At 43.9% G+C, this 14,880-nt stretch overlaps 1 protein-coding gene across 7 annotated transcripts in view; it reads right to left on the reverse strand.

Annotated features, from left to right (window-relative positions):
* The window catches only part of LOC142775806 (uncharacterized), a 104,863-nt gene that overhangs the window by 62,589 nt on the left and 27,394 nt on the right, over positions 1 to 14,880 (reverse strand). Inside the window, exons 7-9 of one of the 7 annotated variants that reach the window (XM_075877926.1) lie at positions 11,275 to 11,366; positions 10,996 to 11,078; positions 4,197 to 6,313 (exon numbers count right to left, since the gene is read on the reverse strand). The exons of 2 other annotated variants lie outside the window; for them this stretch is intronic. In XM_075877926.1, coding sequence (XP_075734041.1) covers positions 11,045 to 11,078; positions 11,275 to 11,366 — 126 coding nt within the window. In that variant the 3' untranslated portion in view covers positions 4,197 to 6,313; positions 10,996 to 11,044. Of the gene's footprint in view, positions 1 to 4,196; positions 11,079 to 11,274; positions 11,367 to 14,880 lie in introns of those variants that run through there. 4 more of the 7 variants (XM_075877925.1, XM_075877924.1, XM_075877922.1 and 1 more) reach the window with 4 other exon arrangements.

A 14,880-nucleotide genomic window follows, 5' to 3' on the forward strand; every position in this document is an offset into this window, starting at 1 on the left:
TTTTACAACCACCCTCTGCTGCCCGAAAACATAGTCCATGCGAACAGAGGAGGTCCAACTCCTGCGAAAGGGAGCTCTCCCTTCTTTTATTCATGATGTTAACTACGATGCCGCTACGCTCATTTTCATGCTTTAGTGCAACGAACAGGGTTGGTCGTCCGTAATTTTTGTCTGCATGACAGGAACACCTCTCTCCAGATGCATACGCGACGCAAGTATTCTCTGCCGTCATGCGACGACGTGCGTTTGTTTTAAACGGGTGGGTAACTATTTAAACTTTGAGGCTCTTTGTGGAAGCAAGATAATCACCTTCAATAAATGAAAATGCAGAGCCATCTGCAGCCTTGGTGGACGTGGCCTGTTCGAAAAACCCTCCGCTGTTCCCTCCTAGTCCTGTAATCTCTATTGAATGTGAAGCATTTCTTAGCGAACAACAAGCGCTTTGAGAATTTCTATTTATTTAGCGAACATCTGGATGCTCTCATGATCGCCAACTTGTGGGCTTTCGCATAACCTATTGGGAAATATAGTACGTATCCATCTACAACTTACATACAAGCGTTTAGGATGTCAGAATGATATCCAATTCGCTGTTACGGCTATTGAATTAAACAAAGTAGAAAAAAAGCGAAGTGTGTCATCTGCTGCTAAATTTGCTCAATTAAACAACAACAACAAAGGACGTCTAACATGGTCTGAAAAACGATGGGACTGGCCTGTTGAGCCTATCCCCACCGAGGCACCACTCCTTGAAGTTAACATAAAGGGGTGGTGACACATATCCAGAGACGAAGAAGGGAGGAAGTGTTAAGCTAATAAGATATTTTGATATTAAAGTCGTTTTTCTGATATAGTAAATTATAATTAGAGACCGGTACTTTAGGCATAAAAAAATGTTTCAGGTGACTAGAATAGTCCCTAAACACTGCCAATAATGCATAATTAGGCACAATTTATATTTACATCAGTTAGCTTGCTCAGGACAAATATTCAACTTCTAACAAACACAGCAGGCAAATTCTGTGCTTTAGGAAAGCTGAATTTAGTTTTTCTATGAAAAGAATGAAAAAAAAAGATAATCATTTGAACATATTTAGGTGGTAATTTGACATTGCGGAAAAATGGTATTAATTGGCTTGAATTGTGCTTGCTTTTAGTCAGTATTTGTTTTTTATGCAAAAAAGAACACTGGATGGCCACTGAAGTTAGTGAAGTGTACTTGTGGCCTAGCACTTTAAAGGCTCTAATTCAATCCAGAATATTTGAATCAGCCCGACTTGAAACTTTAGACACTTGCTTTAGCACATACTATGCGGGATTCTTTCCTAGACAGATTTAAGCTTTGAGAAAACCCTGCCAGCAACGGGTTTATTGGGGTCAAGGCAAACCTTTCCTGGATGTCCGAAAAAACTGGGAATACGCAAGCTTCCCTGAAAGCGTTGAACACAATAGCAATATCCCGGCCCTTGTGTGTACTTCAAGCACTCAGTGCATAATTTTGATTGCACGATGTTATTCGAGAAGTTTAAATTGTGGATTACCATACATTGGAAGCTATAAAGTTGAAAGTGGATTGTGCAGTGAAGCTGTCGCATATGGCTGTATTATATGTATTGGGTGCATGAGAAGTACACAGACGCAGATATAATAATAGCAAAATGAATGTGTGTGCCTGTAGAATGACCACAAAATACATGTTGTTTGCACGAGTTCAGGGGTTAGTTAAATCAATTGGCAGTTGCGTAAGCAATGTTGAGAGCTTTATGTCTATGCGTGCTTCAGAGTAGAATCAAACACAATATGTTATTGGCCTTTCCAATTTGTTCTCCCCTGTTTTCCACATGGAACGTTTCTCGATATACGGAGTGGCGCTTTGATCCGCCATGGTCCATTGCCTGACAAGAACACTTCACAGCTTTTTTTTATTCCGCATTGCTCGACAGACTTCCGACAGCTGCCGTTATAAGGTACATAAATGCCAACGAAACTTACGTGTATGCTGCAGGCGGCAGTCAGAGCCTTGCTTAGTTTCGGCAGATTCGACACGTTCTAGCTACACTGTACTCTGGCCTCCCAAACGCAACCATCGAGCTGCACCACTTTTGAACCTAGCGATGGGGACCTTCCAGGGAAACGGGGTACACTAGCATTGGCCTCTCCTCGCTTCGTTACAGTAAACTCTGGCTAGTTTGCTTCTCTAGTCTAGCTCACGCAACGGCCAATCTGCACTACTCTCGAACAAAGCGATGAAAGTCTTACAGGAAGGCTCAATAGCACTATAGATGCTAAACTCGCTTTGCCACACTGGGGTACAAGCCCCGCTCACGTAAAGGCGTGTTTACAGCGCAACCTTATTAGAGCGTTGGCAAACGTCACACGCGTTGGAGCACATTGGCCGAAAAAAAAAAAAAAACTAGCACGCTATGCACGTGTTGTCAATAATATGGCCACACTAAGCGCTCTTGTTTTCCTCCATATAAACAGGTAATTTAAGCAAAACCATTACTCGACAAACGTGAAAAGGCATTTTTAGGCGCTGAAAAGCTGATATAGACACGAACCTCAGAATAGGCACTTCTAACCACAAACAATATGTGATCAAAATGTTTCTCATTCATTAGTTGCTGTTTGTATATTAAATAGGCTCCAAACTGACACCTGGAAAAAATAGGCATTTAGCTTAAAGTTTCGGTCTTTAGTTATAATAACATCAGGTACCAAAATATCTAATACCACCTACTGCTTTTGTATCACTATAGTGGGGAGCGGCTGTGCAGCCATCGCGATATTTTGGGTGAGCACATAACCTTGTTGTGGCATCTTAGTACAGTAGGCAACAGAAATTAGCTTTAAAAGCACATTGTAACTAATTTTTCAGGGTGAACCAATGGATATATCATTGCATTTTCTAGGGCTTTCTTTCTCTGCCTGTTTGCACAACCACTGCATTTACTCTTTACGTCTATTGTTAATAACATTACAAGTTCTGATATATATGAACTTAAAAATCCACTTTTTCATTTAATAAAATTATTCGAACATGGCCGTACCCTTGCTATACCCGAGTTTCATGTGTGCTTCTCATCGTTCACAACACATTTCACATGAAACGTGTTGGCTTATCATGCGAAGCAACAGTAGACTTGTTCACACGAAGAGAATGCGCATGGGCTGGTTTACTCTATACCACTTGCCGACTGTGAAGCTTTGTATGTAGGAAAGGCAAACAACTTCCCCAAGAGGCTGCGACAACAACAAAAAAAAACGACATGCGCATGCTCAAGTGATAAAGATGTACAGTCGCTGAGCACAGTGTGGTGAGAAACCACCACTTCGAATCTGACAAGTTCTATGTTGTCGACTTATAGGACCGTTACCATCTATAGGCAGTTTTATTATTTTTATGTGCAGCCTTACCCCATTCAAGCAGTAACTCGTAATATAATAGGTTAACTTCAATGGCCTGCCTGATTGAGTGAGTCAACTCATGAGTCTATTAGCGGACTATCAGCTGTTTTGTCCAAGGCATCAATGCTTTTTACATTTAACAAAGATATCTCACAAAGTCAGTCCTTTACTTGGCGCTTTTCATGTCATATATCTCGAAACATGAGCCATCAGCAGTTGACTTCCATTAAGGACATTTTTATGATATGTTATGACTCGCATGACACGTTTCTTTACCTTCATTCAAATCAAAATGGCAGGTAGGATTAGGACCCTCCCTTTTTCAAAACTGCTGCATCTGTTTAACTGAGATGGCATATGTACACTACAGCACTGATGCGTGATAGTAATGCTTCAGTTTGGTAAATACGACGAGACGCCGGCAAAACATTGTGAGCTCACTCAGACTCATTCATCTAATATACATCGCCCTTATGGCTCACTTGGACTCACACTCACCAAACTTTTCTTCAGCCAGACTCACTTGCACGCAGACCTACTGAAATTTATCTCCATGGTACTCACTCGGACTAAGACTCAGCAATATATTACTCACCTGGACTCACGGCTCAATCTGAGTCTGGCTGAGTTAGCCAACCTGTGGCTAAACTTAGATATAAAAGCAAGTAGGTCTTCTTAGCATGATTATCGCCAATGGGTGATTACACAAAAGATCGACACGAATCGAGCAATGTATATTTTAAACTTGATTGAGTATTTAACATTTTATGCACATATCACCCAGCAGCCCCTAAAAGAACCGTGTTTTTTATTTCGGTGGACGATTTACAAGGCAGAAAACATCAAACATATTCAACACCAAGAGACCAATTTCATTGCCTGTCATTCTCAAGATTTCACGACAATGTAACACAAATGTATTACCATCACAAAGATAGCATTTTGTGTATGAAGTGTATGCGCAACAAGGGGTAAAACAACTATATGAAGTGAAAAAAAAAGTCTTTTGGAAAATGTCTAAATATGCGACACTTTATTATACTTGCAACGTAAGAGTTGGCGCAAAGTGGATAAGGCTTATCAACTTCATTTAAAAACAAATTTTGCTTTTTTCTCTTTGCAATGGCAGCTGTGTTTAACTCCTGAGCGAGGGAAGCTGATCTTGAACACCCTCACATAAACGCTCTAAATTTTATTGCAGTAATTATATCGGCTAAAGTACACAAAAAATGCTTATGCACAGACATTTTGTTTTGTAACTAGCGCATAAAAGGACTTTTTTACTATTATAAAATTGCCCATAAATAAGTGCAAGCATTCTGTGAGTTCAGTCATGCTTTCATTGCAGATACCGAGGATGATAGAACCTAAGATTGTGAATAATGGCCCGTTGAGAAAAATGGCTCCACCGTGAACCAAACAGCCGGATGTCACTACATATAACTTTATACAGGCCACTTTAAGTCACAGTAACATTCTAAGGTCCTGCTTAATTGTGTAAATAATTCCCTTCAAATGATCATTTTGGGTATAATACTTGTTTAGCTAACAAGCTTATAGTGAAACATGAATTTGACATCTAAGCAATCATTACTGTGGTTTCTTGCAGCAGAGACACATTGACTATATTTCATGGTTGCGAAGCAACGGCAGCGGCAACACGTTACTTTTTTTTTCGCTGACGGTGATGGTGAATTTTAATGCACAATCAATGCAAACGCAAAGATTTCTAAGAAATTCCGAGCAAAGTATGTTTCATCGCTTAGCACAATTGTTGCACCTGTCGAATCAGTGGGATGTGGAAATAATCTGCCTGTTCTACATGTTTTTATTGGATGAACATTATGAAGATAGAGCAGAAACATCATTACCTGAAGCTTCTTAAAAGACACTTCACACCTCATCCATTGCTTGCGTAATCATATAGACCCACACTTTCTTTTTAAGAATCTCCAACAATGATAACTCACATTCATTTTCTTGAACTTCAATTCTGTTCTATTCTATTCTGGTGACATATGTCACAGCCCAGCCCTCAACATTTAAGGCAAGGCTAGCAAGAACTTTTACAGTATCAGTGGCTTGTCAGTCTTGCTACTGCAAGGCGACCCAATGTGAAGCCCAATGTGAATACACTACATTGCCCATTTTATTACTGCCCCCCGACATTACTTCTTTTCAACTTCTCACGTATCACGCTTTACATAATGTAGCATCCCGCAGGCTGCGCAAAGGCGTGCCGAGGAACAGAGCTTACACCGGTCAGCAAGAGAGCGGAACGTCACTTTATTGTCAAAGCCAGGCTCGCTTATATTTAGCATGAACGTAAGAGAGGAAGGGAAACGAGGGAGAGGAGCGGCGATAGCTGCCCCCGCAATAGAATGAAAGATGCGCACGTAATCGTGCACGCCGCGCAATGGTGACGTCGGCGCAGAATATGCAGCACTTCTTTCTTCTTAAAAGTGGAAGCGCTCCACTGGTCGGCGTATTTTCGTAGAACGCTTCAGGATTTCTTGGGGGGCTTCTTGCAGTGTTATCCGTGGGGGTTGATCTGGTCATAGGCTGAGGTGGGGAGGCGACGCCGGAGACTCGTATCGGAGAGTTTGCGCACCGAGGTGTGTTGGTCGCCGGATCACCTTCTCTTGCTGTCGTTGGCGGGCTGGATGCCAGGCGTTGCTCGATCACACCGTCAGGCTGCTGCTGGTGCTCCACTGAACTGAGGCGTTGCAAGCGGACTTAATCAACGTGTCGCTGGGCCAGTCCTCCCAAAGCTTCCACGGTAGTCATCCTTGATCCGGACGTAGTCTTGACTCGTCCCGGTATCCGCTTGTCACCGCTACCATAATTCTGAACGTAGACACTGGTCTCGGGTAGCAAGTCCAGCCGTCTTGACCCGGCGATGGCTCTGCAAGTGTAGAAGGCAAACACGAATCCAGCAGGGACCAGATTTGGTAACCGAGAAGGATTTTATGCTGGTGGCTCCCCATTTTTCTGTGGAGTTCTCCAATAGTTGCACAAGAGTAGCACTAGATTGTCCTCCATTTTTCCCCTTTTCTTTTTTCGAAGCCCCTCCTTTATCGTTCGCACTACTCTTTCGGCCGCCACATTTGACTGGGGGTGGTTAGGGGGCGCACCTTAGATGTACTATGTTGTTGTTCTTTACAAATGTCTCGAATTCCTGGCTGGTAAATTGCGGACCATTATCAGAAACTATGGTTTGTGGGACACCAAACCTGCTGAAAATAGCGCCCAGGCAGTTAACCGTGGTTTCACTGGTTGTGTGCACCAGCGATATGGCTTCGATTCATTTTGTATGCGTGTGGACTACCACCAGAATCATTTTTCCTGCGATCAGACCCGCAAAATCTACGTGAACACGAGACCACTTCTCATTCGTCGCTGGCCAGGTGACTGGTGGGGCTGCTGTAGGCATTGGTAGGTTCTGGATGCAGCTTTGACACGAAGCCGATATTTGCACGATATCTCTATCCAGTCCTGGCCATCAAAACAGTGAACGTGCAACAGCTTTCATCGCCGATGGCCCCTGGTGCGTGTCAAGCAGTAGATGCAACACTCGGGTACGAACCTCTTCCGGTACCACAACACGGTTTCCCCAGTAGAGTAGCTCATAAGCCACTGGCAACTCCAACTTCCGGTCGAAGTATGGCAGGACCAAATGGTGGAAGAAGTTTTTCGTTTGAGGCCACCCGTTCAGTGTACAATGTTTAACCTCGGACAGGACAGGGTCAGTGGCAGTCAAAACATTCAGCTCACGTGAGTCAGTGGCAGTCAAAAATCAGTGGCAGTCAAAACCTTCGGCTCAAGGCGTCGGAGTTGAACATCTGCATGCCTGGAGTGTACTGAAGCTTGTATTGGTAGGCCCCGAGGCAAAGTGCCCACCGTTGGATTCGGGCGGCTGCCATCGTTGGTGTCTGGCAGTCCGGTCTCAGCAGGCCCAGAAGTGGTTGGTGGTCGGTCACCAGCGTGAACTCTCGCCCTAGAAGATAGTCACGAAATTTTGCTACTCCAAAAATGAGCACCAGCGTCTGTCGTTCTAGTTGAGAATAGTTGATGGATTGATTGATATGTGGGGTTTAACGTCCCAAAACCACCATATGATTATGAGAGACGCCGTAGTAGAGGGCTCCGGAAATTTCGACCACCTGGGGTTCTTTAACGTGCACCCAAATCTGAGCACACGGGCCTATAACATTTCCGCCTCCATCAGAAATGCAGCCGCCGCAGCCGAGATTCGAACACGCGACCTGCGGGTCAGCAGCCGAGTACCTTAGCCAATAGACCACCGACGCAGAACTAGTCGAGAATAGTTCCGCTCTGCTTGTGTCAATGTTCTGGAATGAAACCCAATGGGTTTATAAACATTGCATACTGTGTGGAACAGAGCTGCTCCGACACCGTGGGGGGATGCGTCACATTCGAACTTCAAGTCTTTGTTTGGATTGAAAAGCACTAGCACTTGTGCATCTTTGAACCTTCACTTCGCAGCTGTAAAAGCAGCTTCGTGCTGTTCCTTCCAGTTCCAGCGTGCATTTTTTTCTAGCAGCTGATATAAAGGGAAAAGCGTAGTTGACATGCTAGGCAGGAACTTCGCGTAAAACGTCTGCATACCAAGAAAGGAGCGCAGCTCGGTAACATTGCAGGGACTTGGTGCCTCAACAATAACGTCCACATTCTTTTCTGTTGGGTGAAGATCATCTCTACGTCACAGACGTTCTGTGCGGTTCGCACTTATCAAATCTGAGCTTTATTCCCCATTTGCTGAAGCGCTGCAGAACGTCTCTTAGTCGCTTGCCATTATCATTTTTTTTTTCTCCGACACAAGTACATTACCTAGATAAGCTTGCATGCCCGGCAGACCTGTCAATACCTCAAGCATCTTTCTTTGAAAGATTGCCGGTTCGGATGCTATTCCGAACGGCAGCCTATTAAAGCAAAAGAGGTCACCGTGCATGTTAATGACAACACTCCTACTGAAACCAGCCGGTCCAGCTCTTGCATTACCTTATCGCGCAAAGCGTAGGGAAGGGGCCGTGCCTTACAGAATTTTGGAATGGCGCCTTCTTTTAGGTGCAGATTGGCGGGGGTTCCCTCGATGAGGCCAAGGTCAGCAGAAAAGACGTCCTGGTAGTCCTCGAAGATGCTGTCGTCGTCTTTTCTTCCGGAAGGACGTCCCGTGCTGCTACCTGATATATTGGAGCTCCTGCGTTGTCGAGTAAACGAAGCAAATCACGGCCGCACAGTCCAACACAGTCAGCAAACAGTCCACAGACACCCCTTCGTAGCTGACGCGTAACTGAAGTTCTCCGGGGACAAGTAGGCTGCCTACGTAGCAAAAAAAGCTTCATACCGGAGGCTCTCACACTTGGCCACTGCCTGCGGTGCTTCTCATAAAGTTCGTGAAAAATGATGCAAATTGTTGACCCGGTGTCTACCTCCATTGGCAATTCAATGCCCCCCCCCAATGTGAATACTCGCGGAATTGGATGTTCCAGAACGTTTTTTCTTTTAGACGCTAGTGTCCAGATATGGGCTGTTTCCATTTCCTCGTTAGATGACCCTTCTGAGACCATCAAAGTGTTGGTTGGCCCCATTCTAGAATCATTATTGCACGACTTTGGCACTTTCGTGCAAGGTGCCCTTTACATTTACACAGATGACACAGTCACCTGGCCCTGGAAAAGTCCTTCTCGTGTTTTCCACTACCGCATCTGCCACAGCTTTCAACATTCGGCTGCTATTGCTATAACTTCTTCTTCTTCAAGTGTTAAGTCCTTTTTTTGGAACAGCTGTTTCTGCAACGCACTATTACGTACGCCCCAAAAAATGCGGTCCCGTAGCATCCAGTCCAGCGCGCCTCCGAAGTTGCAGTTATAAGCTATCCGCCGAATTATTACGAAAAAGGTATGCATAGGCTCCCCTTCAGCTTGGCACCCGTTGAAAAATTTGTAGCTTTCCGAAATTTCGTTCCTTTTTGGGCCATAATACTCGCTGAGCGTGGCCACTGCTTTTTCGTAGGTCAAGAAATTTGGCGCACGCAAGCTACTTTCTTTGCGAAAGTCTCTACCACGTGCGTGCTCAATGCCACCACAAGTAATCCTCTCTTTGTTGCTGAATTCTCAACGGCGTTCACTTCGAAGAAAGCTTCCACCTTGATAAGGTACGGTTTCCACTTTTCTTTGCTTTCGTCGAAATCTGATAGCTTGAGATGGGCCATGTCGTCCCCCGGCATGCTGCGGTCTTCAGGTTCCTTCTTCGCGACTAACACGTCGCCAATCCTCGTCCCCACTGTAGCATCCCGCAGGCCGCGCAAAGGCGCGCCAAAGAACAAAGCTTACGCCGGTCAACAAGAGAGCGAAACGTCGCTTTATTGTCAAAGCCAGGCTCGCTTATATTTAGTATGAACGTAAGAGAGGAAGAGAAACGAGGGAGACGAGCGGCGATAGCTGCGCCGCGAAAGAACGAAAGATGCGCACGTAATCGTGCGCGCCGCGCAATGGTGACGTCAGCGCAGAATATGCAGCACATAACACATCTTCACTACTTTCATCTGAAGGCTACAGTGATTTTACTCCCCAATGCAGCAAACAACCTCTGTCATAGTTTCAAAATTATTGCTCTTTTCATGCCCACTTTCCATGTTATAGCACTCTACGGTCTATGTATAATTAAACCCTACTGAAGATAATGAATGCTGTCAATGTGACATAAATATGCGTGACATTACATATTTTTACAGTAATTCTCACCCTATTTGTAATCTGCTGTTTTTGACGCAAAATAGTTAGAAAGATCTCATTAAGTTCAGTTCACAGCCAGCTTTCTAAAGCAAAGCACACCTTTCTAAAGATGCAGCCTGTTTGCAGTTCAAACAGAGTTCGTTACGGAAAAAAGAGCATCTAGTTTGTCTAAAAAATTGTTTCAGAAGGCATAACTCAATGATGTAAAAATTCATGACTCCCTTCACTGCCATTCATGATGTTCAGACATAATGCGACAAAGGCACAAAGCTCATGTTGAATTTCAGCGTTATTTGTACTGTAATTGAATAATGCCGGTTATAAGTTTCGCTTATATTAAGTATATTTAGGCTCTTTTCCCACATTGCTCAAGAATGGTCCAGTTGATTGTCAAACTTTTTTAGACATAGTTGACATTGCACAGTGGAGCACTGAAATGAAACCTACTATAGAAGAGTCAAAAACTATAATCGGAAACTGTTATACAGTGCACACATGCTTTCATGCAGTTATGTGTACTTTTGTGATGCAAAATAATTAATGTCAATTTTTGTAAGAATATCATATTTGAATGGCATTTTTATAATAGTTGAAACTATTTTGAAGAATGAGAACTTTTACTAGACTTCTGTTTTGTTAGGGCTTCTCTCAAAAGTTCTGCTGCTTTCTTTTTGGGGGGGGGGAGATTCTTATTTGTTCAACAGGTGGCTTATGGCAACTCTGAAAAACACAGCAGGCTGCTAACAGTGACCAGTACCCATAACAAGATACGAGATGCCTGGTAAACCATTGACAAGTACATTATCACGGGCATGACAATAGGGGTGACCTGTTGTAGTAGACGTTCAGATGTTTCACTGTGCTTGCAGAGTGCACTTTCAAGAGCCATTACCCCATCGTTGCAGGACACACCTGAAACCGTGAAAGTTATGTCTTCATTTAGAGGAGTGATGTTAAGCATAAATATAGCGAATGAGTAAACTGCAATTAATGGTACACACACAAAAACACACATGCATGTACACACACAAAAACATGCTGTCAAAGTGTGCCTATTAAATCCTTTTAGCGAACAAAGTTGCTCTTTTTTGGAACCTTTGCCATATACCGAGTGCCTCGCCCATTGTGTTGAGACGTATTCACATGGAATATGAACCTCACTCTCTGACGAGTAGGCCAGGAGGCTGCGGAAGATTGACACTGAAAGAAGAGAAAACGGCAGCTTTGCTTTAAACGCCGGTTGCCTTATTGCACTCAACGAAGTGAACACTCGTACATCTTTTACATCGGTGTTGCATTAAATGCAAAATCGTTTGAACCGACAAGCTTTCCTCTTATGTCTCATATAAAACAATTGTAATATATATAGCCAATACTATATAACCACTACGTCTACAATACTTCGCTCTGGTATTACATTTATGTATGCAGAACCTTGGCTGTGTATCAGCCCACCATTATTATTGCAGTTATCTGGTTCTTAAAGGGTCCCTGAAACGGTTTTTTCACAATACGTTTTTGATTAAACCACTACTGGAGTGAATCATTGCCACCATAATTCAATCGAAACACCCATTATTAACGTAGCTACGAGTAATGAATAGGTACTCTCCTCCTCTGCAACACCTTTCACCGTTAACTTTTCCTTCAAGCACTTGGGGCTAAGCTCTACCTTCACAGGGCCTGTGTCGCGATGTGACGCGAGAGAACGCATGCGTGATGCTGTGTCTTTTACTTCCAGTAAGTCAAAGCCAGAGGAGAGCCACCGGCAGTCAGGCGCTTGACTGCGGCTGGGCCAGCTGGGCTGATCATCTGTTTGTGTGCTCAATGCGGGCAGCCTGTGTTTTGTTTCACGGCGCTTTGAACCACTGTTCACCATGAACCCCGGACTTAAACAGCGTTTGTGCCCAATGAGCGGTGAAATGGTTTTCGAACAATACAGGGACACACTGTTGCGCGATTCAGAGCTTCGTGCCGAAGATGACAGCGGTGATCCGCCGCCACCTGACCCACCACACTTCCATGACGACGTCAACGATCACGGATTAGTGTAAAGATGATTTAAGTAGCCCTTTCTATTTGATACTTGTTCGTCCTCGCGTTCGAGTTTGCTGTGTCGCGCGTGTAACTTGTAAGTTGTGCTGCATAATCACAAGCAAAGAAACAATTTCGTCATTGTCTTCATGTCGCGGTGTTTGTGCGATATCCACGATAACGATAACTTAGGCCAGTTTTCGTGAGTGCAGGTACAACTTTTGGGTTTGTAAAACAATGCCAATGGCCCTTGAAGAAGTCTGCTGTCGCAAGATACCAGAAGTTGTTCGCGAAAGTCCGGACTGCTGCATAACTCGGCAAGAAGAGTTCCGAAGAGTGTGCCTGAACTCCGCGGTGTTGCATGCTGAAGAACGACGTCATGGTTGAAGGAAAAGTGCACAGGGAATATTGTATCAAACAAAAAAAAAACATTTTGAAGTTGCAGTTCAAGCAACGTCGTCTTAAGCCTTCTTCCAGGAAATATCTCTTTCTCGCGAACTGCTTCTTCACGCGATGGATTAGGCAGAGGTTTAGGCTACGCAACACAGTTGTATTACCTGCACGCATAGTCATCGTCATCCGGAAGCAGTTTTCGTCAGCCGACTATGTGGGCTTCCGATATACTTCTGTGGGCACGTGAAAGGTTTTATATCTCAACTTGAAATTAAAGTACAAGCTGCCTGTGCTTTCTTCAACTACACATCAATGATATCCACGCATAAATGATTTCGGCATTGATGTCTTTTTAGGTTGACCTGTTTTGCACAGGTTTGTTTTTTCCAATAGAATTGTTATGCAATCTCTCGCTCCAAAATAGTTGTGCTTCATGCATGATTTTTAAGAGAATAATATGTGGGGCTTGCTTATCGCATCGCTTATGATGATAATCGCAGACTATTTCATTAGTCGACATTTAAAAAGTAGGTGCACAATTGCCAAACAGAAGCACCTACCAAACAGAAGGTTCACCCAAACAAGAAACGAGGGGCATTTCTCAAATACTCCCATCTAGTCAATCTGTCAAACTTGTGATGCCATCTCAAGTAGATCTAGCTCTGTTTGGGCTGCCTCCCATAGCACACAGACGCGAAAATAACATGTAGCTCTCTCGGTTGATTCACACAGTGGCTTCTTGTGTGCTGCTAGCCGTAGCACACATGTAAAAATAACATTTCACGGCACTTCACAAAAAGCAATCATGGCTATATCGTTGCCCAACTGCCAGGAAGGCAGTTTCTTCAGTCATATGTGGCTTTCTCGCTCGATTCACCCAGTGGCCCTGCGTGCTGCCAGCCGTATGACACACACACTAAAATAACATTTGACAGCACTTTCCACAAATAAGTCATGGTTGCATGGTTGCCCAACTGCCTTGAAGGTTTGTTTCATCGCACTTGTGTCACAAGACTTCAGCTGTGTCGTCGCTATGGTTGCATTCTCTCTGCTTCATGTCCTTTTGACGTTGCCCTATTCGCCAATGTGAGAAGCTTGCAGCTGTGTCGTCTCTACGGTTGCATTTTCTCTGTTTCACTGAGCTTTCAACGTTGCTTCAATCCAGTGTACCTCTCTTGCTCGATTCATACAGTGGCTGTCTGTGTGCTGCCAGCCAGAGCACACACACGTGAAAATAAATTTGATACCCGTTTGACGGTTAGCTTTTAATGCTGTGCTAAGTTTTCGTGACTACCTGCCACAGTGGTCTAGTTGTCATGGTACTGAACTCATAACCCGAAGGACGTTGTATCAAATCTCAGCCATGGTGGCTCCATTTTTAGTGGAGGCAAAAATGGTTGACACCTTGTACTTAGATTTAGGTGCATATTGAAAAACATGTGACCGAAATTCTTGGCACCCTTTACTATAGCGTGCCTAATTATTATTGGGTCTAGGTTTTGGGGCATTGAACACTAAACCATCATCGAAATAAATGCATGTCAGTGCTTCGAGGTCGATGGTGTTGGAAAGCGTGTGCACCTCTAAGCAATGAGCTCCTCCTTAGATGGCCATTCATAGGCGAGGAATGTATGCCATGGCTTTGCTGTCTCATTGCTTGTAAAGCTCTCGTTCTATGATTAGAGTTCACGGAGGAGGTCCATGGCATGTGAGTCAGAGTAAGTATCATACCAAGACACATTACAAGATAGACGTAATTACAATATTTACTTGATAGTAGGTCACGGGAGCGGCCGCGTCAGCAGCACGTGTAAGTGAGTTCTGCACATATCTGCCTATAACTTTAGCAATTTTGGTTCTAGGAGGGTCAGAGTGGTGTCTATTTGTTCGTGAAGATACAAGGAGTTGAACCGCTACAAATACTGCTATTACAAACGAAAATTTTAAATTTTAGGAGCGGAAAACAGTGTGAATCCGTGAAAACAACAACAGTCAGACCACGTGTTTTTTACGATCGCTTGTAGCTTCGTTAATATTCTACCGGGAAACTTCTTACTTATAAAGTTGAAAGTCCTTAGGGTAGACCTGACGCTACTGAAGTTTGATCAGCCTAGGTTTAATGGTTCCAGAGTTATTCCGCAATCAAAATTAAGCCTAATCACTAAAAAGATTAAATTGGTAATATCACCTCGCAAACGCATTTAAATTTTGTCTGCTTAATATAATAATAAACTGCACCCCATAGGCTACCAGGAGGCCCAATTCCGTACACTCTAGGCCCTTAAAT

The sequence above is a fragment of the Rhipicephalus microplus genome, chromosome X (assembly GCF_043290135.1).
Source record: "Rhipicephalus microplus isolate Deutch F79 chromosome X, USDA_Rmic, whole genome shotgun sequence".
In the NCBI taxonomy this organism is placed as follows: domain Eukaryota; kingdom Metazoa; phylum Arthropoda; class Arachnida; order Ixodida; family Ixodidae; genus Rhipicephalus; species Rhipicephalus microplus.